Source organism: Zeus faber (assembly GCF_960531495.2).
Source record: "Zeus faber genome assembly, chromosome: 20".
NCBI classification, from domain to species: Eukaryota; Metazoa; Chordata; class Actinopteri; order Zeiformes; family Zeidae; genus Zeus; species Zeus faber.
This window is the reverse complement of record NC_137207.1, coordinates 13,125,937-13,153,907: the sequence shown is the minus strand read 5'-3', so window position 1 is coordinate 13,153,907 and position 27,971 is coordinate 13,125,937. Positions and strand designations below refer to the sequence as shown.

The window sequence follows — 27,971 nt, the reverse complement described above, 5'->3', positions numbered from 1 at the left end:
CAACAAATTGCCATACTCTGAAGTCTCATCAATTGGTCTTAGTGTCAGTTCAAATACAATTTGGTATCAAAATTATTCCTTAATTTACGATTGCGAATAAGCACATGAAAAGACATATTCCGTCTTTTAGAAAGGTGGTCAGTCTTTGATTTTGGATGTCTCCTCGCAAAAAAGGTTGGGAACCGCTGCTCTACACACTTTTAATCCCTGCCATCTCTCCCTGTGTTTTTTTTTTCAGGTTCTGTCCATGAAGAGCATCAAAAAACAGATGAAGAAGGTCAAGAAGATGACGGTGAAGGACATGGTGACCACCCTGGTCTCCTTCTACTGGTCTGTGCTGGTGGGGCTGCTCCATGTGGTGTTCAGCGTGACACGGGGATTCTGTAGGATCATCTACAACACTTTCCTCGGAGGAAGTTTGGTGGAGGGCGCCAAGACCATGAAGGTAAGTGAATTCCAGTGGTAAATTGTATTATTTTTATTATTAAAGTATTTTTTTATGTTTATTTGACCGTTATTTTACATGGTAAAATTGCTGCCCAGTTTCCCATTATTACAATTAGATTTCACAAAAAATATGGAAAACGCCCCTTATTTGAACCACATTTTACTATTGATTTCATCTATGTTTTTTATCCATGAATGTGAAACAGGGCGTAGTTATATTGTAGCACTATAAAATCGGTGTAGAATTTTGGGAGTTAACATTTATAGTTAATTTAACAAAACTTTTTTGCATGCAAAATATACAACAACTCATAGATAATGAAGAATGAACAGTGTTCCTTTTAATAATAATTAGAAAATAAATGTCCATCAAATATGGTAACCTAAATAAATAACTCCCATGTACTATTCTACTGTATATAGCACAAACTATAATTGTACATGAGCATTCAATATGGACTCTGAAATAAACAAATTTAACTCTATTATGTTATAGTACAGGGACATTGTGAAACATAGTGTATTAAATATATACAGTATGTGCTACATTGAATTGGTGAAATTTGCGTTTTGACAAAACTATCTTGACTCCAGGTATCAGAGTTGCTGGCCAGCATGCCCGACCCCACCCAGGACGAGGTGGGAGGTGAGGGGGAGGAGGTGGGGAAGAAGCTCTCAGATCGCGCCTCCCCCCCAGAGGAGGACCTGGCCGACCTGGCCGTCAACATGGACGAGACGGAGCTCCTCTCCGACATCTTTGGTCTGGACCTGCGGAGGGAGGGCGGCCAGTACAAGATCACACCCCACAACCCCAACGCCAGCCTGACCGAGCTGCTCAACTCCCCCGTTCCCTCCCCCGTGCCCCCCTCGACCCCCGCCGCCCCCTCGCCCCTGCTCAGGAGGCGGCACCAGGTGAGATTGGACCAATAATAGCAGTTATTTCGACTACCTTGTTAACTACGACGTTCCCCTTCAAGGAGTATAAAGAGATGGTTTTGTTTTGTGTTTCATTGCTTGCCAGCTTGGATAATCATACCCCGCTTGTTGAAGTTTTGAACTTTCGGTGCATCAGTTTGTTAACAAAGGTTATACGTCAAAACGTGTCGAGCATCATGTCGAAACCGATATCGTGTTGCAGGTAGTGTAATAGAGAAAGAATGAACAGTTAAAGAAAGGCCCAAAAAATACTGACGTTTACCATTGACCGTTTTTTAACTTCTGTTCTTTCTTCTAAGCTCGTATCCCCTTATCGACTCATATCTATCTCCCTTTGTCTTTGCTTAGCTTTTTTGACTTCCTTTATTGCTTTTTAATGACTTAGCTGCGGGCGTGTTTTTTGGCTCCTCATCGTTCCAGTCACATAATCTTTGTAGCTGTCTGTTTGAACAACAGCAAAGATATGAATCCCTTCCTTTCTCACTGTGATTGTGACTGCTGCAGGCTGCAGGCGGGTCACACATCAGCCGCTGCCTTACGCCTGAAACCCAAACTGGGAGTTTGTGTCTGTGTTTGCAAAGGTGCCTCCTAACCCGCTGGCACAAACATTTGAGATGTGTACAACAGTAGAGGGTTGTGTCGCATCTACTGAACCAGAATGCGCAGGAAACAAAATAACAAACTCCTCGCTGTTTTCAGGGAACACACTGATTTTCATTGGGTCAACCCCAGTGACAGGCATCACAATCTTTAAAATTCACCCTATTGTGAGAGGATAGCTTCGTCCGCTTACAATGGCTCAATCAATTTGAACATTGATTTACTTGAAATATGGATTGGAATTACAATCCATAAACAATTATCAATTATCACTCTTTACAAAATTTACAAAATGCATCCAACAGGTGATGCAATGGTTGATGCAACTTTGCAGCCACTTGAACTGGACCAATTTTTAAAATTCTGATAATCATTCACGTTGCTCAAAAGTAGGGCTTAGGTTGAAAAATACCAGAGGAAAGTCTTCTGCAAGTGCACTCCATTTTGCGTCTCTGTACTAGGACAGTGTTGTTCTTTGGGGTTTTTTTCTGTGTTGGTCCTACGAGGAGTGCTGCCTGTACTCTTTCCCTGCTGAACCAGTCAACATTTGTTTTATAGCCCGGCACAGGCAAAAAAGCAGTACAGGTAGTTGAGAGTTTGACATTGTGCGTCTAGGCTTCCCTGCATCCCTCCGCAGTGTCTCTCAGGCTTTGACCACGCCATGCTTTCTATGCTGTCTGTAATTTTTAACCCGCCCATACTTCTTTTCCATTTGCTTCCCAATTCTTTCTCCCTTCCTCCTTAATTTTCTCCATCATTCCCTACTCTTGCCTCTTTTCTCTCCATTCTCTCCTTACTACTAGCGCTGAACAATTAATCAAATTCAAACCGACATCGTTATTTAAAAGAATGCAATTTTCAAAATGCAAAGCCTGCGATTAAAAAAAATAAATAAAAAAATCACTGCATATTTTTTGAATGTCAATTTTCAGATTCGAACCATTACAAGGCTTGAAGTTAAATCAATCAGTCAATATTCTACTGTGATTGAATGTTTTTTCTTTTTACAATTGAATAGTTAAATAAAGATTATTCATATCAATTCACACATCAATTCATCTAATTTCATCATAACACATACAGCTGGCCTACAGGAAAAAGCAGTTTATACGTTGACTGTAATCATTTTTGGGTTGGTCATACTATGTAATGATTTATTGCTTGTGTTTAGTCAATAATACAGAAGATCGGGAACTCAAAAAGAAATTGCAGACTAAATCACAATATTGGTCTAAATCATCGCAATTAGATTATTTTCCGAACTCGTTCAGCCCTACTTCCTACCCTTCTGTTCTCCTTTATCTCCTACTCTTTTCTCTTCCCAATATTTCTTCCAATCTCCCACTTCTCCACTCCATGAGTGGAGCAGTTTATATATTACATAACGCGGTCATTAGGGTCTCATTATGTCCTTCAATATGGCCATGCTGCTCTCTCAAATGTTCTGTGTATAGTTTGCACTGTATGTACTGTAGTGCCATAAGTAGCGTGTATGTTCCAGAAATTAATTAACAGTTTACTTCACTCAAGTAGTGTTTGGAGTTTACATTAAAAACCGAAGCACTCGCAGGGTTGTTGAAAGTAACTATAATAAAGTTCAAAAGAAAATATGGAAATTTAAGAAATATTTACAAAGAAATACAAAACATTAAGCAAAAAAAAATGGCCAAATTTGGGGTAAAGTAAAGAGCTAACTGAAGTGAAGTAAATATAAATTATATATTTTTTAAAATATCTGTTATATTGAGTGTATGTTGCACATGGCTTCAGGGTTTTATGAGTAGCCTTAGACTGAGTTTCTTCTTTTCAGTCGAAGAGCTCAACCTCGGACGACCGAGAAGTAACCACGGAGACCAGCTGTGAGTCTGAGAAAGCAGAGTATGTAAAACGTTTTTTCACGCTATCAAATACCTACTTCAACTGTTGCAACTTCTATAAAGGCTGTGCTATTTATTTTATGTATTTTTTAAGTACGCTTTAAAAGAAGTGTTAAAACACACTGATTTGGCAGATAAGATTGAATTTAAGAAATATAATGCTCAAAGGACACAAAATCAACACAATATGCAAACTACGGAAGCCTTGAAAGCTTAGGTTTTTTTTTGTTACAACGAGGTACTTAGTTGTTTAAACAAGATACTTGAAGGTTACCTCATTTGAAAACCATCAGGTGTTTCACTGATGTGAAACATATTGCATAGTGCACATTATTTCTTCTTTGGAAGTAAACTCAAGTGATAATGAAGGTATTTTGACATATCAGGCAGATATAAATTGCTTTGGATGATGGATGGAAAGCTTTTGGTCAATGTAAACGTTTATCTCTTTAAAATTACTGATTTTCAGTAACTCATTATAATGACTTACAAATTGAGTAAGAATGTGACAAAACATAGACTTTTGGGGCTCCAAAAAATTAACCTTAACCCTTAGGGCATAACAATTAACTGACCTGTTTTCTTGTTTTAACTACTTATTATGTTGTTTTCACACAACAAAAACGTACACATCGGCCAATCAGGCCCATTAATTAATTTTATTTGTTTTAATGAAAAAATGTTGATTGCTATGTGTATGAAATTTCACTACAAGGGTAGGTTTACACAACTTGTACTGTGCTGCTTGTTGATCCATCATGTTGAGAGCTTGATTAGACGGTTGTTTGCCACTTCATTAGCCCAAGAGCTTATGAGAAGCCTGTAATGGTTCTTTGCACACACAAGTCATTGCTTTAACACACAGTCCCATATAGTGACATGTAGTCCAACAAAGGATAACCTAAGATGAATTTGACACCACTGTTTCTAAATCTGGATGGTACTGTATAGTATAGGTTAATTATCTCCAGATCTAGATGATATATGGCAACTGTCCTGCGTGGAGTATGTCCTGGTCTGGCACAAAAAAACGGATGACTACTGATCTTATTGATTTCCCCATAAAACATTTTGGCGATAAAGTGTCCTGAAGCAGGACGCTGTGATCAATGTGTCTGGATCTGGTCTCTGTGGTTCTAGGGGAGAGGGAGGGGAGAAGCGGGACGACGTACAAAAGGATGTGAAGCCCAAACAGAAGGTCCGACAGCATCACACGTCCAAGTCGGACGAACCCGACCTGCAAGAGTCCGCTTTTTGGAAGAAGATCATAGCGTACCAGAGGAAGCTGTTGGTAAGCCACAGTACCTTTCTCCTGTTTCCCTTGATATGATATACACTGATCAGCCACAACATTAAAACCACCTGCCTTATATTGTGTAGGTCCCCCTCGTGCCTACACAATACCTCTGAAGGTGTCCTGTGGTATCTGGCACGAAGACGTTATCAGCAGATCCTTTAAATCCTTCAAACTGGAGTTGGGGCCCCCACGGATCGGGATTGTTGTTTCAGTACATCCCACAGATGCTCGATCAGATTGAGATCTTGGGAATTTGGAGGCCACCTTTAACTCTTTGTCACGTTTCTCAAACCATTCCTGAACAATTTTTGCAATGTGTCAGGGAGCATTATCCTGATGAAAGAGGCCACTGCTATCAGGGAATACCATTGCTATGAAGGGGTTTACTTGGTCTGCAACAATGTTTAGGTAGGTGGAACGTGTCAATGTAACATCCACATGAATGCCAGGACCCAAGGTTTCCAGCAGAACATTGCCCAGAGCACCACACTGCCTCCACTGGCTTGGCTTCTTCCCATACTGCATCCTGGTGCCATCTCTTCCCCATAAAAATGACGCACAGTCACCCGACCATCCACATGATCTTAAAGAAAACGTGATTCATCAGACCAGGCCACTTTTTCCATTGCTCCATGGTCCAGTTCTGACACGTGCCCATCCTAGGTGCTTTCGGCGGTGGACAGCATGGGCACTCTGATGGGTTTGTGGCTACACAGCAAGCTGCGATACACTATGTGTTCTATCATAGCAGCATTAACTTTTCTGTGGGATCGGACCAGACGGGCTAGACTTCGCTCCCCACGTGCATCGATGAGCCCATGGCGTCCGTGACCCTGTCGCCGGTTCACCAGTTGTCCTTCCTTGGACCTCTTTTGGTAGGTACTAACCACTGCATACCGGTAACACCCCACAAGACCTGTGGTTTTGGAGATGCTCTGACCCAGTCGTCTTGCCATCACAATTTGGTTCTTGTTAAAGTCGCTCAGATCCTTACACTTGCCCATTTTTCCTGATTCCAACACATCAACTTCAAGAACTGACTGTTCACTTGCTGCCTTATATATCCCACCCCTTGACAGGTGCCATTGAAACAAGTTGACAAATGTTATTCACTTAACCTGTCTGTGGGTTTAATGTTGTGGCTAGTCGGTGCAAATTTATATATAAATATGCAATCATTATTGTATCATATTGTCATAATGTCATGTAATCAGAATTTATGCAATATCTGTTCACCAATCTGTTAATTGCATAACCACATAAGATACCCTGTTATAATAGTAGCCCTTTTTAACAACATTATTCCCTTTTTAGCTTTTAACTTCTGATTATTTAATGACACTCCAGGGATCTGTTTAGTTCCTTTCTGTTCATGTTTTGTCTTTGTGTCTCCTGTTCAGAACTACTTTGCCAGGAACTTCTATAACATGAGGATGCTGGCTCTGTTTGTGGCATTTGCCATAAACTTCATCCTCCTCTTCTACAAGGTTGTTGTTTACTTTAATCACAATCACCCAGCATGGGAAGGTCATTTACACATTGTTGTGTATTAAAGGCACTGTGAGTAGTTTGGGGGATTTTTGTGATATTGTCGTAACTGTGGACAGAAGCGACTCTTTCTATTACCTGTTTAGTTCTTAGTTTATAGTACTTGAAACCATCATTGAACACATGTACACACAGTAATTTCACATAATATTCTTGTGGCAGTTCCGCCTCCCACACGCCACCCATGTGGCATTTCCAGGGCACTCCAGCACAGAGACACAGAAGACCTAAATATTACCTTAATAAACACCAGTTTATTAAGTAATTTCCCCCTGGGATTATTAAAGTATTTCTGATTCTGATTCTGATTCTGATAACCCAATCATCTAGATCCTGGTCAGGTGTGGCTGCTCAAACCATCCCATCCCCACACCACACTACAATAATAAAAATAACAAATTATCTCGGCCAGTGGCTTTAATAGTAGTACCAGTCAATGTAGAAAGTTAGTGGCCCAGAGAGCCACTGGAAATGATTGCCCTTACTCAAGCCCTGCTGATGTTACTCAAATGATGAATTTGAAGATATTTAATATAAAGTGCAGCAGTGTTCAATGCATTTTGGAATCTGAAGATCCCTGTCAATTCCTATGAGAAGTCCAAAGCCCATATCAAACATACAACATAGCTTTTATATCTACATCCGTAAAGGGTTTGCATTCAGCAAAAAATATTCCAATTACGATCCACCCAGGTGTCCACGTCCTCCGCCGTATTGGAAGAGAGGGAGGTGGTCTACCGCGGTCAGACAGACACCATGGTCGAGTGGGACGCCCTGGGCGGGGATGTGGCGGAGAATGGCGGGGAGCCCCTGCAGCCCGTCACGGTCCATTTCATCCTGGAGGAGAGCAGTGGCTACATGGAGCCCACACTACGCATCCTGGCCATCCTGCACACCGTCATCTCCTTCTTCTGCATCATTGGATACTACTGTCTGAAGGTTAGGGCTTCACTATCATCACATTGCGTCTTTATTTTGTCTTCCCCAAATTAATGATAATGCCTTGACTGTGACTTGATATTTAAGATTATATAAGATATCACTCTATTGATTCCCTGAAGGAAATTCCCTATTAAAATAGTAGCTGCTTTTCTTTACAACTTTAGCTCTTTTTATTTTATTCCTATTCCCTAATCTATCATTTTGGGAGTATTTGTATTTTATGTACTGTATGTTTGCACCCGCACCAAGAGAATTTCCTTGTTTATCTTACGATTGTGATTCTTGTGATTCTGATATTTTTGATAAAACTGTAACTTGGGACACAGGTCAGTGTCAGCCCAACACTGTGGAATAGTCACAGTATCCTCCTTCAAAGCAAATTTCAAAGACACACCTCCCAAGAAAGATCACTTTCATTGGAATATTTATGAGTTTGTTTTGTACTGTTTTATTGTGTTGTCTTATATTTATATTTATATACTGTATATATTCACACATATGTATATATATACACATACACATTAAATATTTATATGAACACAATAAACATAATCTCTGTAAGAAAAAGCTATTAACAATTGAAGCCATTTTAGTTGTAAAGCACTTTGTTGATATATTGAAATATTTTCTATAAACATGCATTAAGCATATTATGTATAATTATGTTATATAATTATTTTGACTTGTTTTTTTGCTTTTGAATACATAGAAGAATATAATGTGAAAAAAAGTACTGTCTGCTAGTCATTACGTAACACTCAGTATTGTTTAGTGAAATGTCACATCAGATAAATAAAATGTATGACTCTTCATTGGTATTTGCTCTCACTCATTGACTCACTAAAGCCAGGCTTGGTACATTCCTAACCAGCCTGATCTCGGAAAAAAACCCATTCTTTTTTGATTTCCTTTTTGTCATTGGACTTCTTTTAAGCAAAAAGTGTGTGTGTGTGTGTGTGTGTGTGTGTGTGTGTGTGTGTGTGTGTGTGTGTGTGTGTGTGTGTGTGTGTGTGTGTGTGTGTGTGTGTGTGTGTGTGTGTGTGTGTGTGTGTGTGTGTGTTGCAGGTCCCACTGGTGATATTTAAGCGTGAGAAGGAGGTTGCCAGAAAGCTGGAGTTTGATGGCCTTTACATCACAGAGCAGCCATCTGAGGACGACATCAAGGGACAGTGGGACAGATTGGTCATCAACACACAGTGAGTCACAATCAAAAGTCATACTGTAAAATGATGCATATGACAAATAGACGACATGAAAGTTGCACACATTAGCGTATATGAGAAGGTTGAGGGTTTCCATCGACCTGTTTCTATGTGAATTCGTAATTGAAGAAGACAAAAGAATTGTTTCGATTAAATGATTGTCGTGTTGAGGTCCAACTAGTGAACCCGTTTTAGTTGTTTATGTGTGGGCATTATGGCATGAGTGTGGTTTCAAGCGAGGGGGAGGGAGAGTTCATCCAGTTCAGTAAGAGTTCAGCTCAGTTCATCTTGCACAACTCATGTCATTTCCTGTGGCTCTTCCAAAGCCTGAGTTCCCTTTTTAATCTGTGATTGTTTCCTAACGAAGGTCATGGTCCGTGTAGGGTAGCGTAATGGTCTGATCTCATCTAAATGCCAGAGCCCATTTGGAGGCCAATGCTCTGAATACGGTGCAGTTGACCTATGGCCTTTCTGTCTCATTGTCACTATCGGATGGTTAATGACACATTGCAGCCGCCCACCCAACAACATATTTTTTTATTTTTGTTATGCATGTTCACCAAATAAACATGTTCCTCTTTGCTTTTACAAAGGTGTGCATTTGGAAAAAGTATTTCAGCATTATGAGGCATTAAGAGGTTTCAGAAAAACAAAGTATTTAAGATGGAGCATCAGCTACACTATTCAAAGTATCCTGAGGGAATACAGGTTTCCATTGGCAGGGACAACAAAAACTACCATTAAAACAACTGAATTAAAATTTTTATATATATGTTATATTTCTGTTATAACGATTTAAGTCATGAGACCCTTATAAAATGATAGAGAATGCCTTTTTCTTTGCATAACAAATACATTATTTTCTGTCCTCCTATGGAAAATAGCCAAAAAACATTTCCACTATAAAGTATTTTAATGAGAAAGGGGGGATTGCCACCCGCCAACACATCCATGCCAGTGTGAATAAAGAATTTAATGCATATTCTGATATAAGAGGAAATTCTTTGACAACTTTCACAAAGTTTAAATGTTCATTTTATTTAGAATCGTTTATGTGCTGTTTAATTTCACCTTTCACTGCGAGTGATCCATCATTCCAAATCTCTGTGTGGGATTCTGTAACTATTCTCTATGATTAAATGCCAAAGGCCAGAAAAAGACCACAGGTTTGGCATATTGCTGTTGTTGGGAGAAATTAGAATTATGGGAGAAAGAAGCAGAACTATTAACACACTAACATATGACGCTGACACGTTCCTAAACCAACAAGTCATCACAGTGTTATATTCAGCTGGACACTGCACATCGACCTTCATATTTTCAGAACATTTGAATTTCCGAGGAACCGGTGAATCACTCATAAACCCATTGGCAGATTTTTGCTATTTATAGTTATTGCTAATAAATTGACCTGTGCAGAGGATCAAACTGTTTTTTTCCCTGAAACTAAATCTTACTGAATCTATATCGTGCAAATTACATTTACATGACTATTGGTTCTGGACGGTGATGGGTAATTGCACAGATGGAGTAGGTCGATAAAGTGAAGTAATATATTTACAGAAACTGGGAACTAATGACTTCACATCATTAATACAATGTTCTCATAAATGCAGATAATGGCCAGGTTAGAAGTTTTTGCAGTGTTATTGTAAATGCCACAGCACGAATAAGACCATTATTAAAAACCAAACAAACAAACTAATAAAAACTAAAACTAATAAATTGTTTAGGTTGTTATACAGTTCTCTTTACAGAGAGTGGGTAAATCTGGTTATTAGAATTCAACATTATTATTGTTTTTATTATTTAACTATAATGAAAAAAAACAAGAAAAATACATTGAATAAAGAATTATAATTATTATTCTTTAAATATGATTAGACAATTTCACTTTTTTATTTTTAATGATTATTTCTCTGAAGTGATTGGTCTCAAAGTATTAGTCCTGAAAGAAGCCATTATGCATGGTACTGTGTGTTCTACAGGTCACTGAAAGCTGAATAGTGGTTTAAAATGTTGTGTCCTGTTTTGATTGCAGGTCTTTTCCAAACAACTACTGGGACAAGTTTGTGAAGAGAAAGGTAGGTAACGTGAACCCACGTCTTTAGCATTTAGTAACTGCAGGGTAAGACGCGAAGTTACATAACGCCATGATTATATGCATGTGGGTGCCGATTTTGATTAAATGTTAATTACATGGAAAGGTTCCTAACACGTTAACAGAATTCCATTTCCAGACTGGAGCGTCGGCGTCAGTTAGTAATGACAAAGATGAAGCAATTACTTCCACCCGATGAAATCTACACATGAATAAAGAAAAAAAGAGTGGGGGAAATTAAATATTCCAGGGAAGGTTTACTGTACAACTTTGCAGCAGTGTATCTCACCCGTATCTCACCCTTCACCTCTACCACAGGTGATGGATAAATACGGTGAGTTTTACGGACACGACCGCATCAGCGAGCTGCTGGGGATGGACAAGGCCGCGCTGGACTTCAGCGACGCGCACGAGAAGCGGAAGCCCAAGAAAGACAGCTCCCTGGCTGCCGTGTAAGTGTTGGCCCTACTCCTTATTTCATCATTGACATTAATAGATTTTGAGGTGGTGGTGTATGTGTGAGAAAGAAAGAGAGAGAGAGAGAGAGAGAGAGAGAGAGAGAGAGAGAGAGAGAGAGAGAGGGAGAAGTGATTTTGCCATCGCTTGTGGGGGGTCTACTCAAATTACAACTTGACAGAATCTGCGTGGGTTTCCTTGGAGCAGCGGATGATTTTTAGACAAGCTGCCGGTCCAGGTCACCGTCTAATAAAACCCTCTCATTAACCCCGACCGGATACAGACACATGGGAAGATTAGATAAAAGTTGTGAATAATATATACAGAAGGGGAAACAGTTTCAGTTAAAACTTCCTGACTATCATGACTAAATTATAGGCCTTTGTCCAAATGTTGTGATATGCGTGTGCATGTGTGTTCAGCTTGCGGGTCTATCACGTTCACTGCAACAGTGTTTCCTTTCCAACAGGCTAAACTCCATTGACGTCAAGTACCAGATCTGGAAACTTGGGGTTGTGTTCACGGACAATGTAAGCATGTGAATTATAACGTGTTCTAATTAAAACCAGACAACGTAATCAGTCATTGGCAATCAATGTTATTCTATATCAATGTGTTCATCACATTGGTGATTGTGGCGTTTTCGAGGGTTTGAAGTTTTTAAAATTGTATTAAAAAAAAAAAAAAAAAATCACATCTATTCATTAATATCATGGTCATGTTTTGCCAATTATTTGATGGCCTGCTTGCAATATCATTGTGGACCACTATGAAAATCTGTATCGTTGATTTGTGGCCGTTGCTGTTGTCGGTACAAAATTGATGATAATGGCTTCAAAAGTAATACATTCACTACGTTAATCTGCACAACACATGCACAGTATTGTAATTTTGTATTTGGATTGCCTGATATATATATATGTATATACATATATATAATCCCCCCCCCCTTACCATGTCTCTCCCTCCTTTTCTCTTCTTCTCTCTGCAGTCCTTCCTTTATCTTGCCTGGTATATGACCATGTCTATTCTTGGACACTACAACAACTTCTTCTTTGCTGCCCATCTGCTGGACATCGCGATGGGCTTCAAAACTCTGCGCACCATCCTGTCGTCGGTCACACACAATGGCAAACAGGTGTGCCTGTATGCAACACATGCAAATGTTCACCTCTTGGAGGCCTTGAATCGTTTCAGAGTCGTCTGAATGAGCTTTCAGGCTGTTTTACGGTGGTCACTTATAGTGGTCACTTACCGTCGTTTAGTGAGTGATTTGGAACCTTCCAGTTTTTGCCGCTCTGTGATGTGCGCTTCAGGTAATTTAAGATGGAGGTGCGAGGAAGGTTGTGCGAAGAGGCCCGCAGGTACAGGCATCCATCCATGCGTGACCAAAAAAAAACAAAACAGATGGCCTTGAATTCATGGAAGAAGCTAGCGCTGTCTCTGTCCAGAGATTTGACTTGTGTCATGTTTAGACCAAGAATGTGCAAAAAATCAAGACTATATAAAAAACTCGCAGTGACTACAATAGATAAACATACATTTAGCACTTTCTATTTAAATTCCCCTGCTCTTCTCTCGTTATTCAGATCCTTGCAAGCAATACCTCAGGACTTCTTTGTAATGTTTACAGCAGTTCTTTCAGTTTCCCCTGATGGATTGTGCACAGCGCCCCCTCTCTCAGGAGAATATCGCCACAGCATCCCGACAGCAACGTGTCAACTATAAATACTTGTACTCTTTAGTAGTGTATGCGCCATGAGCACAATGGCTTGCTTGCAGCCACTATAAATCGCACTTTATGTCTTTTTTCTGTCTTGTGTCTTTTTTTGACTTCCAGCCAGTTGGCTGAATATTTGCTATTTTGCGTGAGCATTATGTTCACTGACTATCCACTGGTGTTATAACTTCTCTCTTTCTTCTCTTTCTCCACCACCAGTTGGTGCTGACAGTTGGGCTCCTGGCAGTGGTCGTGTACCTCTACACAGTCGTGGCCTTCAACTTTTTCAGGAAGTTTTACAACAAAAGTGAAGATGGAGAATCACCTGACATGAAGTGTGACGACATGTTGACGGTATGTAGAGATGATCAATCAATTTTAATTTCTAAGCTCATTAAATGATATGAAGAAATGCACAAAGTGTTGATATTTGGGATGGGTAGTTTTCCTAGTTGAAGTGTCAACCCATTCCCTCTAACCTATAAAATACTTTTACCAAGATGGTTTTGATGTATATTCTATTGCCTTTCATATTACGGTCATGGTCTCTGATTTTCTCCACAAAATTGTTGATTGTCACCACTCCAAATTTTCACCACAGTAGCAGACTGAGAAAGGAAAATCCGCTGATTGACAGTTTACACACACACAACCGTCCCCAAAGTAGAAACTCTCACAGCAGCCATTGATGTTGCAGCTCGGCGCCACACGCTGATCCCATTTATTCTTCTGGCTGTCAGGCACGTGGCACCGTCGAGACGACGTGCGCCTCCATGTTGTTTTTGCTCTTCATATCATATAGTTTATACTCATCATAATGTACCTCAATGACTGTGTGTGTGTGTGTGTGTGTGTGTGTGTGTGTGTGTGTGTGTGTGTGTGTGTGTGTGTGTGTGTGTGTGTGTGTGTGTGTGTGTGTGTGTGTGTGTGTGTGTGTGCGTTTTGCCTCAAGGCTCTTGCCAATACACCAGGGGAGGAACATACACAAACTCAGGCTAAGGGGAAAAACACAGTTATGTCAATAAATTAAAAGGGAAAAGGTGAGGGGTGAATCTTGACATGGATGCCTACTAGAAATGAACGCTTGGCTGGCTTTCGCTGCTGTACCAAGGCGGGTAGATCCATATGGTTTTATTTATCACGTTTCTCCAGAGCTACTTCCAATCCCGCAACTGGCCACGCTCACTACTCCCTGGAGGAGACGAGCAGTAGGACTGTTGCAGTTTTGTTGGAAGAATTCATCTGCAATGTTCGGATGTTTGGAATGCTGCCTTCAAAATGGCTTACTAGCATACTATATACTGTATATGAGATAGCCAAATTGTACCAGGATGACATACTACATCCGGTGAAATATCGTAGTATGCAAAGGCCTCACACTACGCTGGCAAGCATTTCCTACAATGCATCGTGATGGCATCGATGTCATCAACCATCAATGTGCTGAAATGAAGTGGAGCGGCTATGTAATACTTTTTTTTTCACAAACAAAAGTACGCTGGACCATAGTACGAACATGTACAGTCGTATGTAGTACATACGCCATTATGCATGCAGCATAAGGCTATCTTTAGATAATGGAAGATTACAGTTTTGCTGTTGTTATTTCTGACATGTTGGTAAAAATTGATCCGCAGCACAAGTCAGGCATTAAATTAAAAGTCTAACAATGACTTGAGGCAGACAGGGACACAATAGTATATGCAAACGCTTACCCAGCTTTAGTGATTTTTTGTAAATGAACAGGGTCGTTGTAAAGTTCAGTTTACAAATAAAAGGTAAATGTTTTTCTTGGTGTTTATGTGCAGTTTCTTTTTAAAGAATCTTGCAAAGAGGGAGAATTATTACACATTGTGGCTCAGCTCCATTGTTCTTTCGTCCGTAGTTAGTTTATCCCTCTGTAATACAATTCTGAGCAGGACATTAGGTCGAAGCAATTTTGTCGGTTTAACTACCATGAACATAGCGATTTCTCCTCGGGAAAAAACGAACTCCAATGCTCTGCATGCAGCCAGGTTTGCTGTTTAGCGTAATTCTTTGTTTTCTACTTCCTGCTTCGCACAGTACTTTCTTTCTACTGCCACCCGTGGTTTCAGAGAATACTGCAACCGAGAATGCGCCAACCCTGTGTAATCTTTCCTGTCCATACTGCCCCTAGTGGTGGGTCAATTGAATGACTGTGCTTTCATTTTACCTGTTTGGTCTGTGGCTCCACAGTATCTGACAGACGATTGCGATGCTGTTGCAATTCTCGTCATCTATTTTACCAGGAAAGTCCACAAGACAAAAACAAAAAAAAAGATTAAACCATCCATTTTAAGTAAATTTTTAATTTGTTCAAAAATATTAAACATGCCCAAATGTTACATGACATGCCATATGATGATACGCTAAAAGTAGATCAAACATATGTCACAATATAAATAGCTTGAATCTACGACAAGAAATACATTTGACAATAAAAAAATGACACAATATATATAAAAGAAAGTAAATACATTCAGGTAAAGCATTTTCAAAGTTAAATTTAGAAACCCGCTCCCTTTGTCACTATGATCAGTCCCACTTGACTTCAAGTCATTAAGAGCTTGACTAATTTATCACGACTCTGATGTTTTGATTACCTGGGGTACCAGATAGTTGTTTACAATCAGTGCAGTCTTGATTGGCTCGATTTGGAACCGTGTAATTACTGGGATGTTAATTAATATCAAGCGGGCGTCGGTGTTTAATGGTCATACGAGTGTGTGCTCCAGTGTGAACCCGGCTCAAACTGTTTCAGATAGCTCACTTATTCAAGGCAGGAGGATAAGCTGGCGCAGTCAAGTGATTACTCTCAACTGATACAAATGGATGACCTGCTAATATGTGAGTCTGCTCCCAGATTGGATTTAAATTTGTTTAGCACTCAGGTGGGCCCAAAAGGTTTTATAGAACGAAATTGTTTTAGCCGTTTTCTAAAGGTTGTTATTGTTTAAAATCTAACCTTCATTAGCACCAAATAAAGATAGGAAGGATAATAATATTATTGATAATGATAATTATAATAATAATAATTATTATAATGATAGCTGCAGGCAGCAATAGACGGGGTCCAGTTTAGTCATGTTAGGTACGTATTACAAGTTTCGGAGGTTCCCGAGGACGTTTGGAGGTACGTACGTACGTACCGAGGGACTCTCTCGTAATTTTAGTGGTGACTTCTTTCCTTGGATACACATGTAGGCTGAGTTTGTAATCTCTAACCACTACAGCGCGAGGGGGTCTACACCGCACTCTGGACTCTGTGCCAAAGGACATTCAGAATCAGAACCTGCACATTTATAGTAAATAGTATGATGACATCATAAAGGGTCTTGCTGTTAATCTCATCTTGTTTATTTTGTTTACAACAGTGGCGTGTCGGTCAAGCACGACCACCTGAATACTTGGAATCCAATTTTGTCGGTTTTTCACTCATTTCTGCTCTGTATGTGGATCGATTTGGATGAAACTTAGACCACAAGATGTTTGTGACGTACTGGTTCAAACGACACCTCGACCGTGTTTCCCAACTTCTGTCATTGTTGTGTTTCAGATACTTTTAGCCCTTTTGTAGACACTTTGGCGCTTGATGTCTTCGACTGTGTCTGTGATTTGGGTCAAATTTGGTCGATATTTCACTAATTTGTGCTCCGTATGTGGATCTGTTCAAACGAGATGTAACCGTGTTTCTAACTTCTGCCTTTCTTCTGTTTCAAATAATTTTAGCTTGAAAAATTCTGAGAATTTATCCCAAGCAATTACTGCAGGCTGGACCCCTAATAATAATCTTATCATTTTATTCAGAATAAAATGTGACCCTGTGAAGCAGTTTTCCTGAGCTCATATTTCCCTACAAAATGTATCTCATCTTAAATCATTTTTGAGAATTGTTGTGAAGTGTCTCTGAGAAAGAATATGTGAAAGAAATGATTTTTTTTAGGTGTCACCCTTACTGCAAATCTCAGGTTGGACAACACAACACGCTTATTGAACGCATTAAAATGCACACACTGATTCTCCAATTACTGGCAAATTACGGTTATGACAATCATTCTTTCGAACCATTTACATGCATAGCTTTGGTGTGATTATGCCTTTGTGAGCTCCCATGATGATGGGGCTGGCCCGCGGCAGGCAGTGAAGCTCCCGGCCCATGGCGTTGGGTCTCCCTCTTCTCCGTCTCCTGGGATCGGACCTGATCCGACTTAGCCCTGTGCCACCTGCAAGGGCCCAGGGCCTGGAGGCACTGCTGCAGCACCACCACGTCTCCGTGGGGCGGGAGCCCCAAGGGGACAAGAAAGTGGCAGACTCTGCCCGTCCTGCCACCGCCAACTGGGAGCCGGCAAGAGGACCAGCTCCATGTTCGGCCCCAGAACCCACATGGCTTTCCACGGGACCCCAGCCCATCCCGGTGACCCGGAGGAATATGGCAGCCTCTTCCGCCCCCAGGACCCACGCCGGATTCAGCAGGACCTCATTCCCCCCCCAATGGTCCGGAGGGGAATGGCTCCTTTTCTTTCCCTTATGATCCCCCTCCCAACAGCCGAGGAAGGTCCCAACCGAATCCTGTGGTGCCGCGGGATGCCATCGCACCTTACCGTGCTGTCCCGTCTCTGTCCCCACTTAGCTCCTGGGGCGGTGCCACGTGGGCCAGCAAAAAGCTCCCCAGACACCAGAGCAGGGGTGCTGGTGGTGCAGACGGCCCGGCCACATCCACAGGGATTTCCCCCTGATGGAGGTCTGATAAGTAGCCCGGGTTGTCAGCCCGCCGGACCCCTCCCCTGATCAGGACAGGACCTAATACATACTGGTAAGGCTACAAGGGGGTAGACATCAGGCTTTGCGCCACGGCCGATCTCACTTCGGCCATGTCCAGCAACCATCTCTCGCCGGGCCAGAGCGTGGAAGTCGCCATGTTACAGCTATGCTTCCCTGATGTATTCTCCCCCCTGCCAGGCCGCAAGCTGCTCATACACCATCACGTGGAGAAGACCCGGGGGTAAAAGTACACTCCCAGCCGTATCGTCTGCCCAAGCACAAATGCAAAATCGTGCAGGCAGAATTTGAAGCCGTGCTGGACATGGGGGTGATAGAGGAGTCTTCAAGTGACTGGTGTAGCCCTATCATGCTGGTAGGTAAGCCCGATGGGGACGCATACCCCATGCCCAGGATCGACAAGCTACTTGACAGGCACGGTTCAATTTTTCACAACGGATTTAACCAAGGGCTACTGGCAGATCTCTCTGTCTCCAGAGCCTGAGGTTAAATCGGCTTTCTCCACTCTGTACAGTTTGTACCAATTTGTTACATTTCCGTTCGGGTTGTTTGGGCCCCCAGCCACGTTTCAGCATCTCATGTACCGAGTGCTGTGTGCACATGTGGCATATGCTGCCGCCTACCTGGACAATGTCATTGTAGTTGGGGGCAGCACATGCAGCATGTGGGGCTGGAGTCTGAGGTGGGCTGGAAGAAGTGTGCGGTTGGACGGAGGGCGGTACGGTATCTGGGGTACCATTTGGGTGGAGGACTTGTCCTGCCCTGGATAGATAAAACTGCCGCAGTCGCGATCAGTCCAAGACCCCACACAAAAAATGAGGTGAAGCAGTCCTTGGGGCAGGCCGGGTACTACAGGATGTTTGTAGCCGACTTTTTGGACCTGCCCAGCCCTTTGTCTGTTTTAATTCAAAAGGCTGCGCCAGATCAGGTCAAATCGGCTCTCTGTGGGAAGCCAGTGCTGTTTACCCCTAACTTCTCTCTCCCTTTCTGCTGCAGACTGACATGTCACATAGAGGGCTGTGGGCAGTGTTGTTCCAGCAGGTGGAGGGCGCTGACCGGCCGGTGCTATACATCAGCTGTAAGCTCGCAGAGAGGGAACACAACACCCTTCATGCTCCCTCCTGGGGCACCCGTTCACCCTCTGTTCGGACCACGCCCCGCCGCAGTGGCGCTGCCGCATGAAGGATGCCAACGTGTAGATTCCCCGTTGGTACCTGGCTCTCCAGCCCTTTAAGTTAAAGGTGATCCATAGGCCAGGGGTGCAGATGGTGGTAGCCGACTTCCTCTCGTGCTCCAGGGTGGTGGGGGGATGGGCTTGCAGCCGGACGGCTCCCCGGCCTTAGTCGGGCAGTGAGGGTATGTGGCAGACGAGGGGCGTGGTTAAGCCACAATCTGCAAAACACAGTGCTTGCATCTCCCTGCGCTGGCACAGCTATTCCGACACAGCTGTTCCACAGCGCGCGCGCGGTGTCCAGAGCCGGAGGGACCTCAGAGCATTATTGTCATTATGATTTTGTTATTATTTGCCACACAAGACTGTTTTGTTTTACGTTTGATAAACCTGGCGAGTTCCACCCCAGCCTGTGTCTCCTCTCCTGGTTCCACTGAACACACCCAGCAAGCCTGCTACGATGAAGATTTGCGGTCAAGTGACAGAAGTGAAACCAAATCTTGTTGGTTTGGACTGCATTGTGTGAATGCAGAGTTTGTCCATTCAATGATCATACAAATGTAACACACTGTAGTTGTATTCCTAAAAAAGGAGGGAGAGAGAGAGAGAGAGAGAGAGAGAGAGAGAAAAATGTTAAGAAAGAGTGAAGCTTAGGTGTGTGTGCGCACACGTAAGTCAGGAAGACTTCTTAACGCTGCTAAGCTATCTGAACAGAGCACTATATAAGGGCTGTGTGTGAGTGTGTGATGGTGCGTGGGGGTCACCGTGGTTGTGGTCGTCTCCCACTGTCACCCTGACACCACGTGCAGAGACGTGCACATTATTCTCACCCACCCACGCACAGCATTCCTCAGACCTCCTCTGTTTCCTATTAAGGAATGTTAGATGGCAACGAGACATTTGAATCTTCTCCATCTACCGGAAGGCGGGGGTGGAGGATGGATGGATGGAGGGATTAGCAGATGGACAGAATGTTGCAGGGATACCTACTACACTAAAGAGCTTTTCCCTTCATCCACGTGGATAAATCCCTCACAGTGACACTTTGCCCCGATCACTCTGCTTTTATTTTCTTCTCATTTCCTTCGTACAACCCTTGATCTCCTCCGCCTGCCACCCGTCCTTATATTAAAGATAAACTGGATTTCATGTGAGACATTAAGGGATCGTTCAACTCATTTCTATCTGGACCGGCAAAACAAATCAACCGGACCCAGGTCAAAATTACCATTAGCTTGTTGTAGGAAAATCAGTAGCCCAAGCGAGTTTGCGATACGTGTTGTGGCGCGTGTTGCTGCCTCTCAAGAAAAGCCTCCACTTTGAGGGCGCGTGATGGTGATCCCAGTCTAAGGCATCGAGAGGGAAAACTCACACATTTGAATCATTTGTGAGGAGAATCGGTTTCACCATGGTTTGCTGCTTTTAGGCCACGTTGTTGCACAATGCCGTACTACAGTTGTCACAGAGTCATCACACATTTGGTTCTGGAAAAAGTTGCGGACGCCAATGTCGTTGCATTTCTCTGGACGTTTACTGGACCTCAGAATTAGGGTTTGATTTATAAGTGGACTTTTTATAAAAATAGAGTTGTATTACCCCTGCCCCAAAATAAACTATATTCTGTCATTTTACCTCTATGTGGCTCTGTTGCTAAGGGGTGAGGAACTAGATGATTCATCTTTATGGTTCATCATGTTTAACAGCAGTCTTCCCTTTTCGCTCGACAAACTGAATTTACAGACAGGGATGAGGACATGGTGTCATATCAAATGATGCATACATTTTTTTTTTTGTTTGATGCATTTTGATATGAGAAAGTGTGACGATCCTTGTCAAAACCTTGAAAATTGATTTCTCTCGAATGACACTCGTGCTGATAAATCGTCATCAGAAGTTTTTTTCTTGGTCTCTCGAGATGGTGGGGGGTATTTTTTCATTTCTTGTTTTTTTGGTAATGTTCATTCATATTGTGACGTAATGATGTTATGGATTACTTCTTTAATATGAAACTGTCAAACAGAGCTGAAGAACAATAGTGGAAATAATTGGCTACATTGTTTGCAGACAGAGACAGAGGGAGAGAGAGAGAGAGAGAGAAGAATAAGGGACAAAAATTCTCTCGCTGATCCCAAATATATAAGAATATAGACAAATACTGGAATGTTCAATTTGCTCTCTCTCTCTCTCTCTCTCTCTGTCCCTTTCTCTCTCTCCCCCCGTGGTCCAGTGCTACATGTTCCACATGTACGTGGGCGTGCGAGCCGGCGGGGGGATCGGCGACCAGATCGAGGATCCCGCTGGGGACGAGTACGAGATCTACCGCATCATCTTCGACATCACCTTCTTCTTCTTCGTCATTGTCATCCTCTTGGCCATCATTCAGGGTGAGAGAAAACGTGCACGCAACAACACACAAACACACACACACACACACACACACACACACACACACACACACACACACACACACACACACACACACACACACACACACACACACACACACACACACATCAGCCAGGCTAGCTCTGGACAGTTCTATGCTTTTAATAGGGGTTATAGGACGGATGGTTCCGGTGGAGTGATCTGATCCGACGCGAGGCGTTCCACAAGCGCTGATACACAGAGTAACGTTGACCTGGGCTCACTCCACCTTGCGCTTTACTGTAAATATTTAGCGAGCCTGAAAACGTTCAAAGCCGTCCTCGAACCAAAGCCTCGTTTTGTCCGATTTTTTTGGCACACATGCCTTCACCAGGGTATTTCTTTCCTTTCCCTTCATGTTTTTAGTCCGCAACATTTTTGTTGGCGAATGGAATCATGGAGGAACTATTTTTGTCGACGGAGGAAAAATGAAATAAACAATCAAATAATCACACAAAATAATCAATAACTGGGATTGATTCAGAGGGTTAAATGTCCATTACCATTACCGGAGAAAGGCCCTTTTTTCTAGGGTAGTTGTATAAAAGCCGTAACACCGGTGTTATTGTTTACCCTGTGAGGTTGTGCTGTTGTCTGTGTATCAGCACCATTCTTCTCTTCTGCACTTGGTTTCTGGCTTACAACCGAATTGCAGCCGTAATTATAAACGTAGAACAGAGCGAGCCTGTGCCACAGGTTAGTCTGACATCTTCTGACACAAGAACCCATTTCCTGTTTGGACTGTTTATGAGAAATCTTTTACCCTTTTTGGTCTGTTGATTCGGTTCCATTTTCTTTTTTTTCTTTTTTTTTTCTAGGTTTGATCATCGATGCTTTCGGGGAGCTGAGAGACCAGCAGGAGCAGGTCAAGGAGGACATGGAGGTAAAAACGCACAACGCACCGCCGCTCATGTCAACAAGTGAAACAAAATCAATGTCACAATGTCATGCCATCTCAAAATGACGCAGCACAGAGGCTCTGTTGAGATCCACTGTGTTTGTCCGACTGTAAACAAGGAATCTCACAAGCAGGAAGGTCTTTTGCCGACCTTTTAGCCGCAGTTTTTTTATGCACAATATTCAGCAAAGCAAACTTAAAGTTATACTTCCTGTTACTGACTAAACCTTAATATTCTCCTTCTTTTCCTTTGCAGACCAAGTGCTTTATCTGCGGGATAGGCAACGACTACTTCGACACCGTGCCACACGGCTTCGAAACACACACTTTACAGGAGCACAACTTAGCCAACTATCTGTAAGTACAGAGTGTGTGTCAGTGTGCGTGCGTGCGCGTGTGTGTGTGTGTGTGTGTGTGTGTGTGTGTGTGTGTGTGTGTGTGTGTGTGTGTGTGTGTGTGCGCTAATCAGTGATGTGCGCTGATGTCAGTGGCCAGGAAGGCGCTACTCTGAAAGCCAGATTCACTAATGTTGAACCTGATGAAACCAGATGAATATCACCAACAATACGTTTTAAATGTACATGCGATGCCCAACTCCATGGCGCACAGAGCCTGTTCATGACAAACATGCTATACAGTGTTTTTTCCTCATACATACTGTAGGTACATTATGATCATAATTTATCAGCATCCCTGTGTGTGTGTGTGTGTGTGTGTGTGTGTGTGTGTGTGTGTGTGTGTGTGTGTGTGTGTGTGTGTGTGTGTGTGTGTGTATGCGTGCGCGCGTGTGCGTGAGTCAATCAGAAAAAGTTTTTTGTTTTTTTTTCTTTAAATGCAAATCAACAGTAGGAATTCTCTTTGAAATAATTCCAATACAATGGGCGGAATGAAAACAAGTGTTTTGATTTCAATTTTTCTAATTTACTTCCGTGTCTTTCAGATTCTTTGTGATGTATCTAATCAACAAAGACGAAACAGAGCACACAGGCCAGGTAAATCCAGCTCCTTACTCACACTGTAATCATTATTTTGACTTTACAATAGTATCAGCGCAACGTAGAATTTTATAGTTTAAATTGTTATGTCTGATTGCACTATTATAACTATTTTAAAATTCACACCCTGTACTGATAAAAAACCCAACCTCAGGAAAGGTCGATCCTACTGTAATACTCGCGGTGGTATGGCAGGGTATGGGCACGGCGTGTCAGCCACACGGGATCCCTCGGAGCGGGGCAGTATTTCTATAATTTTGTGCGGAGGGGTCTATTTTTTATTTTATTTTTTTTCAACTGCACACAGCTACGCAAGCCATAGAAACACAAGACAAAACTACATAGAAATGTTTTTGTAAAGAGTGCAATCAATTCAAATGTGTTTTATGTGAGTCTACATTTTACCAGAGACCTAGAGTCCATTGAGACAATCTAGTGTTGTCTAATCTAGATTGTCTTAGTGATATCAACCGTTCAGCTCAGTAATTCAAAATCAGAAATCATACCGCTCACTCCCCCGAATTCTACCAGTCCATGCCTTCATTTTCATTATGAGTAGACTACTGTAACTCCCTCCTTTCTGGCATCGACCAAAAGTCACTCGAGCCTCCAACTAGTTCAGAACGCAGCAGCTCGGCTTCTTACCGGTTCCAATAGACGACATCACATCCGCCCAATCCTGGCTTCTCTCCATTGGCTCCCTGTTCGGTTCAGAATGGATTTTAAGATTTCACTGATCACTTTGAAAGCACGTCTGGGTCTGACCCCAAGCTACATAAAAGATTTTGACCCCATATGAGCCAGTCCGCAGCCTTAGATCCTCAGTCGGGGCCCTCCTGGCTGTTCCAAAGTCTAGACTTAAAACTAAAGGAGACAGTGCCTTTTCTGTCAGGGCCCCTTGGCTTTGGAATGACCTTCCTGAGGAGACGTGGCTGGCAGAATCAGCGACTTCTTTTAAATCACTTCTCAAAGCCCATTTTTATAGATCTGCTTTTATGTGACGTCACCACCTTTATTTATCTATTACATTTTTTACCTACGTATTTATTTATTTATCTTTTTCCTTTTATTTCTATTTCCTATTATCATATTGTATCTACTTTTTTTTTTTGGGGGGGGGGGGTGTCTCTTTATCTGCTTTCATAATTTAATTAACTAATTTTATTCCTGTTTATTAATGTTCCTTTGCCTTTCAATTTCAAGATCTGAGCACTCTGCTTTAATTTCATCTCTCAAAGTACTTTCTAAACTCTGTTTTTAAAGGCACTGGCTGTCGGATTTGCATATTGATCAAGACCCATTCTTAATACAAAGGTCAAAAACATGTATATGCAATATAATACAAACGTCTACAAACATCCCACTGACTAATTTTATCAATTACAGTTGTAGCTCATGTTTCAATTATATGAAGTTATTTATGCCTGCTATAAATACATTTTTTATTCCTTTTAACTGGATAACTGCAAGACTTTGTTTAAGTTATGCAGAGGTCATAGGTCATATTGTGAGACAGTCCAAACAAGATCAACCTGTTGTAATGTCATTTTTAAGTACAGTAGTAATAGGCAGAAATCACAAAGATTGTTGTATGTTTGTATATTTGATGTTTTCAATATTCCTCCTCCCTCCACGACAACATTGATGCGTCCGTGACGCTGCACCACGTAGTGGGTGTAGCCGGTAAAAAACCACGCTCCACCCTGTGCCCGCACGCTGCGCCAACGTGGCTGGTGTAGTTCAGGCGTGTGATAGGCCTTTGTTCACCAATTTTCCAATTTTCTTATGCTTCTTTTGTAGACGTATTTCTAGTACGACTGGGTGACATATTGGTATAATGTTGATATTTTGATATCAGACTAGATATCGTCTGGGATCTTGGATATCGTAATATTGTGTTATAGGTAAATGTGGTCTTTAAGGTTTTCTGAACTTCATAGGCTGGCTGTTTAAACGCCTCCACCTGCTTGTACATAATATTATCAACATTACTAATGATGGATATTACAATGATACTGATGTTTGACGTCAGTTTTTAAGTTGTTTTGGTTTTTACCCCGTCCGCACCTGACCACGGCTCTATAAAATGATAAAAAATGGCTTTTCAGGATTTTGAGCTTATTATTTTACTGATGCTAGACTTAAGGATAAACCCAAACTTCCGCTGGCTCTTCTGTCCCTGTCAGGAGTCCTACGTCTGGAAGATGTACCAGGAGCGCTGCTGGGAATTCTTCCCCGCCGGCGACTGCTTCCGGAAACAGTACGAGGATCAGCTCAACTGATCCGTCTGCGACTTTGAAACAGTAAACTCCCTCCCGTCACACCCTCCACCAGAGCCCCTTCACATAAACCCCGAAAAGCGCCCCGGCCAGGCTCTGGCTGCGTAACCCTGCCAGAGCCCAAGCCTCTCCAAACGTTTTTTTGTTTTTTTTTGTCCCCCGCAGAGATTTCCACCGCGCTTCTCACTTCTCCTCCGTGCCGGGGCCGAGGCTCCGGCGACCTCGGGCCAAAAACGACGCTCTCATACGAGTCCTGATTTCCCGGGTTCCTAAATCCCGATAAAACCCCCGGAAGGGAAATCGTCGCACCAGGCGCAAGCGACTGGGGGGCTGGATCGCTGTTTCCAAAACTTCACTTTATCCGCTCGGACGCCTTGAACTCTGCCAACGTCCAAACCCTGTTTTTGTTTGGAATGCTTCTCTGACTCTGTACATAGTGAATAACTTATGATAACACACTGTATAACATGTGACTGGAGCACAAAAGGCTTGTTTGATTCAGGCGGTGACTTTCATGCTTTGACATACTCTCTACGTTTGCTTTAAATACAATTCACACTAATTAGCCAAAAAAAAAAAAAAGATCATCAAAGGAAAGAGCGGAAGAATCAAAGTAGTGAAGGTGAGAGGGAGGGATGCGAGGCGGAGCGGGGACAGAGGTGGGGGGGCGGGGCAGAAGTGTACGAATTGCCGTTTTGGGGGAAATGGACGGCGAGCGAAAAGAGGGGAAAACAAACAAAGCGACCGCAAACAATGGCAACAACGAATCAGGAGGACGCACAGGACGGAGAGGAGGAATTTGAACAGAGGAGTTGCGTTGTCCTATGTGAACGATGCATGTTGCATGTACGTGCACTGCCACTGTGGTGCGTTCAGGGGTCTGGACGGACGGACGGACAGACGGGTTGGGGAGGGGGGGGGGTAGGAGAGGGGGTTAGACAGGAGGAAACTAGTGCCTTAAAAAGCAAGGGCTGAGCTATGCAAGCTGGGAAAAGAGCACGGAACGCCACAGTGAAGGCTGCGGCCACTCTTTTAGCGCGTGTGCATGGGACACAGTGTGAGTGGAGGAGTGGAGGATAAGAAGATGGATGGATGGAAAGCACAGAGCGGAGGAGGGGAGGAGGAGGAGGAGAGCGACACCTCATTGGTTCTTTGTTTGCTGCAGTCCTGAATGAAGCATCTTTAGCCGGAAGCGCAGGAACTTCAATGTTTTCATTTACACCTCGAAGCACCGCAAGGCATGAAAACCCGAGTTAGCTTCGTCCAAAGGTCATTCTAAAAGGTTCGATTTTAAGGTGTAAAAAAAAAAAAAAGATGAAAATGCTCAAGACTAATCGGTTTCATGACTTCGGGGTTTCAGAATGCACACATTAAGGCCTTCTATTTGAGGTTCATGTATTAAAGGAGCGTGTTTTTTTTCTTCCAGCTCAGAGAACCTTGGAGCTTCGCATCACGACAGAATGTTTGAGAATCACTTTCAAACACGGATTGTTCATAAATGTGGTTTATCTTATTTATTTTAACGATGCTCCGATGCAATACAGCAAAGAGAGTAACTCTGTTTATATACACGTTCTCCGAGATAAAGGACAAAAAATGTTTCATTGCATGTTTATTATGCAAGTTTAATGGAAAACGTTTAAGAAATAAAAAGACACAAAATTATCTATGTCACACATATGTTTTTTAAGAATTATTTAAAATGATTTAAGATTTATCTCTAATATTTTATCCAAGTTTTGTGCACACCATTGTAAATGTACAACTCATTGGCCAAGAATGCACCCCTATGGAGAAAAAATTGAATGTGGTTATTTGCTTTTACTCCCATTTTAACCGTATGTGTTTTTGATGTAATAAACGTTTAAATAAAAGAATAATAATTTAGGTTTCACGGTGGTTGAGGCTCAAGCAATAGCCCTTCAGGAGGAGAGAGGGAGAAGCCAGGCCAGGGTTAGGTGACGCAGTAGAAAACACCACGGCCTGCTTCCTTTGTCTACCAAGTAAGGATTACCTTTCATTTTGCGTATGAATTTATTAAGCATTTGCTGCTAAGTTAGACGAGCATTCAGTCTTAATGTTGAGTGAAGATGCAACAGGATCAAATTCTGACTTTACGTGTGACATCACAACCAATAAAGCTGTAATCCGCACTTTGCCAAAACAGACGGGACGAGGGGGAGTTCTACACCCATCACATTAACAATTCCATGGATTACGGATGAATCTAATTTAACCGACCCTATAATCCATCAATCGCGTACCATCATGTCACAAT

At 42.3% G+C, this 27,971-nt stretch overlaps 1 protein-coding gene across 1 annotated transcript in view; it reads left to right on the top strand.

The window, feature by feature from the left end:
* Positions 1–25,696, top strand: part of ryr2a (ryanodine receptor 2a (cardiac)) — a gene marked incomplete at both ends in the record, with an annotated part of 197,947 nt that extends 172,251 nt beyond the window's left edge. Inside the window, 17 exons of the mRNA XM_080021214.1 lie at positions 239–445; positions 1,042–1,359; positions 3,794–3,861; positions 5,001–5,151; positions 6,558–6,644; positions 7,399–7,644; positions 8,713–8,843; positions 10,891–10,933; positions 11,269–11,402; positions 11,876–11,936; positions 12,398–12,544; positions 13,346–13,480; positions 21,325–21,481; positions 22,340–22,404; positions 22,676–22,776; positions 23,360–23,411; positions 25,601–25,696. Of these exons, the coding sequence (XP_079877340.1) occupies positions 239–445; positions 1,042–1,359; positions 3,794–3,861; positions 5,001–5,151; positions 6,558–6,644; positions 7,399–7,644; positions 8,713–8,843; positions 10,891–10,933; positions 11,269–11,402; positions 11,876–11,936; positions 12,398–12,544; positions 13,346–13,480; positions 21,325–21,481; positions 22,340–22,404; positions 22,676–22,776; positions 23,360–23,411; positions 25,601–25,696 (2,199 nt within the window). The remainder of the gene's footprint in view (positions 1–238; positions 446–1,041; positions 1,360–3,793; positions 3,862–5,000; positions 5,152–6,557; positions 6,645–7,398; positions 7,645–8,712; positions 8,844–10,890; positions 10,934–11,268; positions 11,403–11,875; positions 11,937–12,397; positions 12,545–13,345; positions 13,481–21,324; positions 21,482–22,339; positions 22,405–22,675; positions 22,777–23,359; positions 23,412–25,600) is intronic.
* Positions 25,697–27,971: the final 2,275 nt, after the last annotated feature.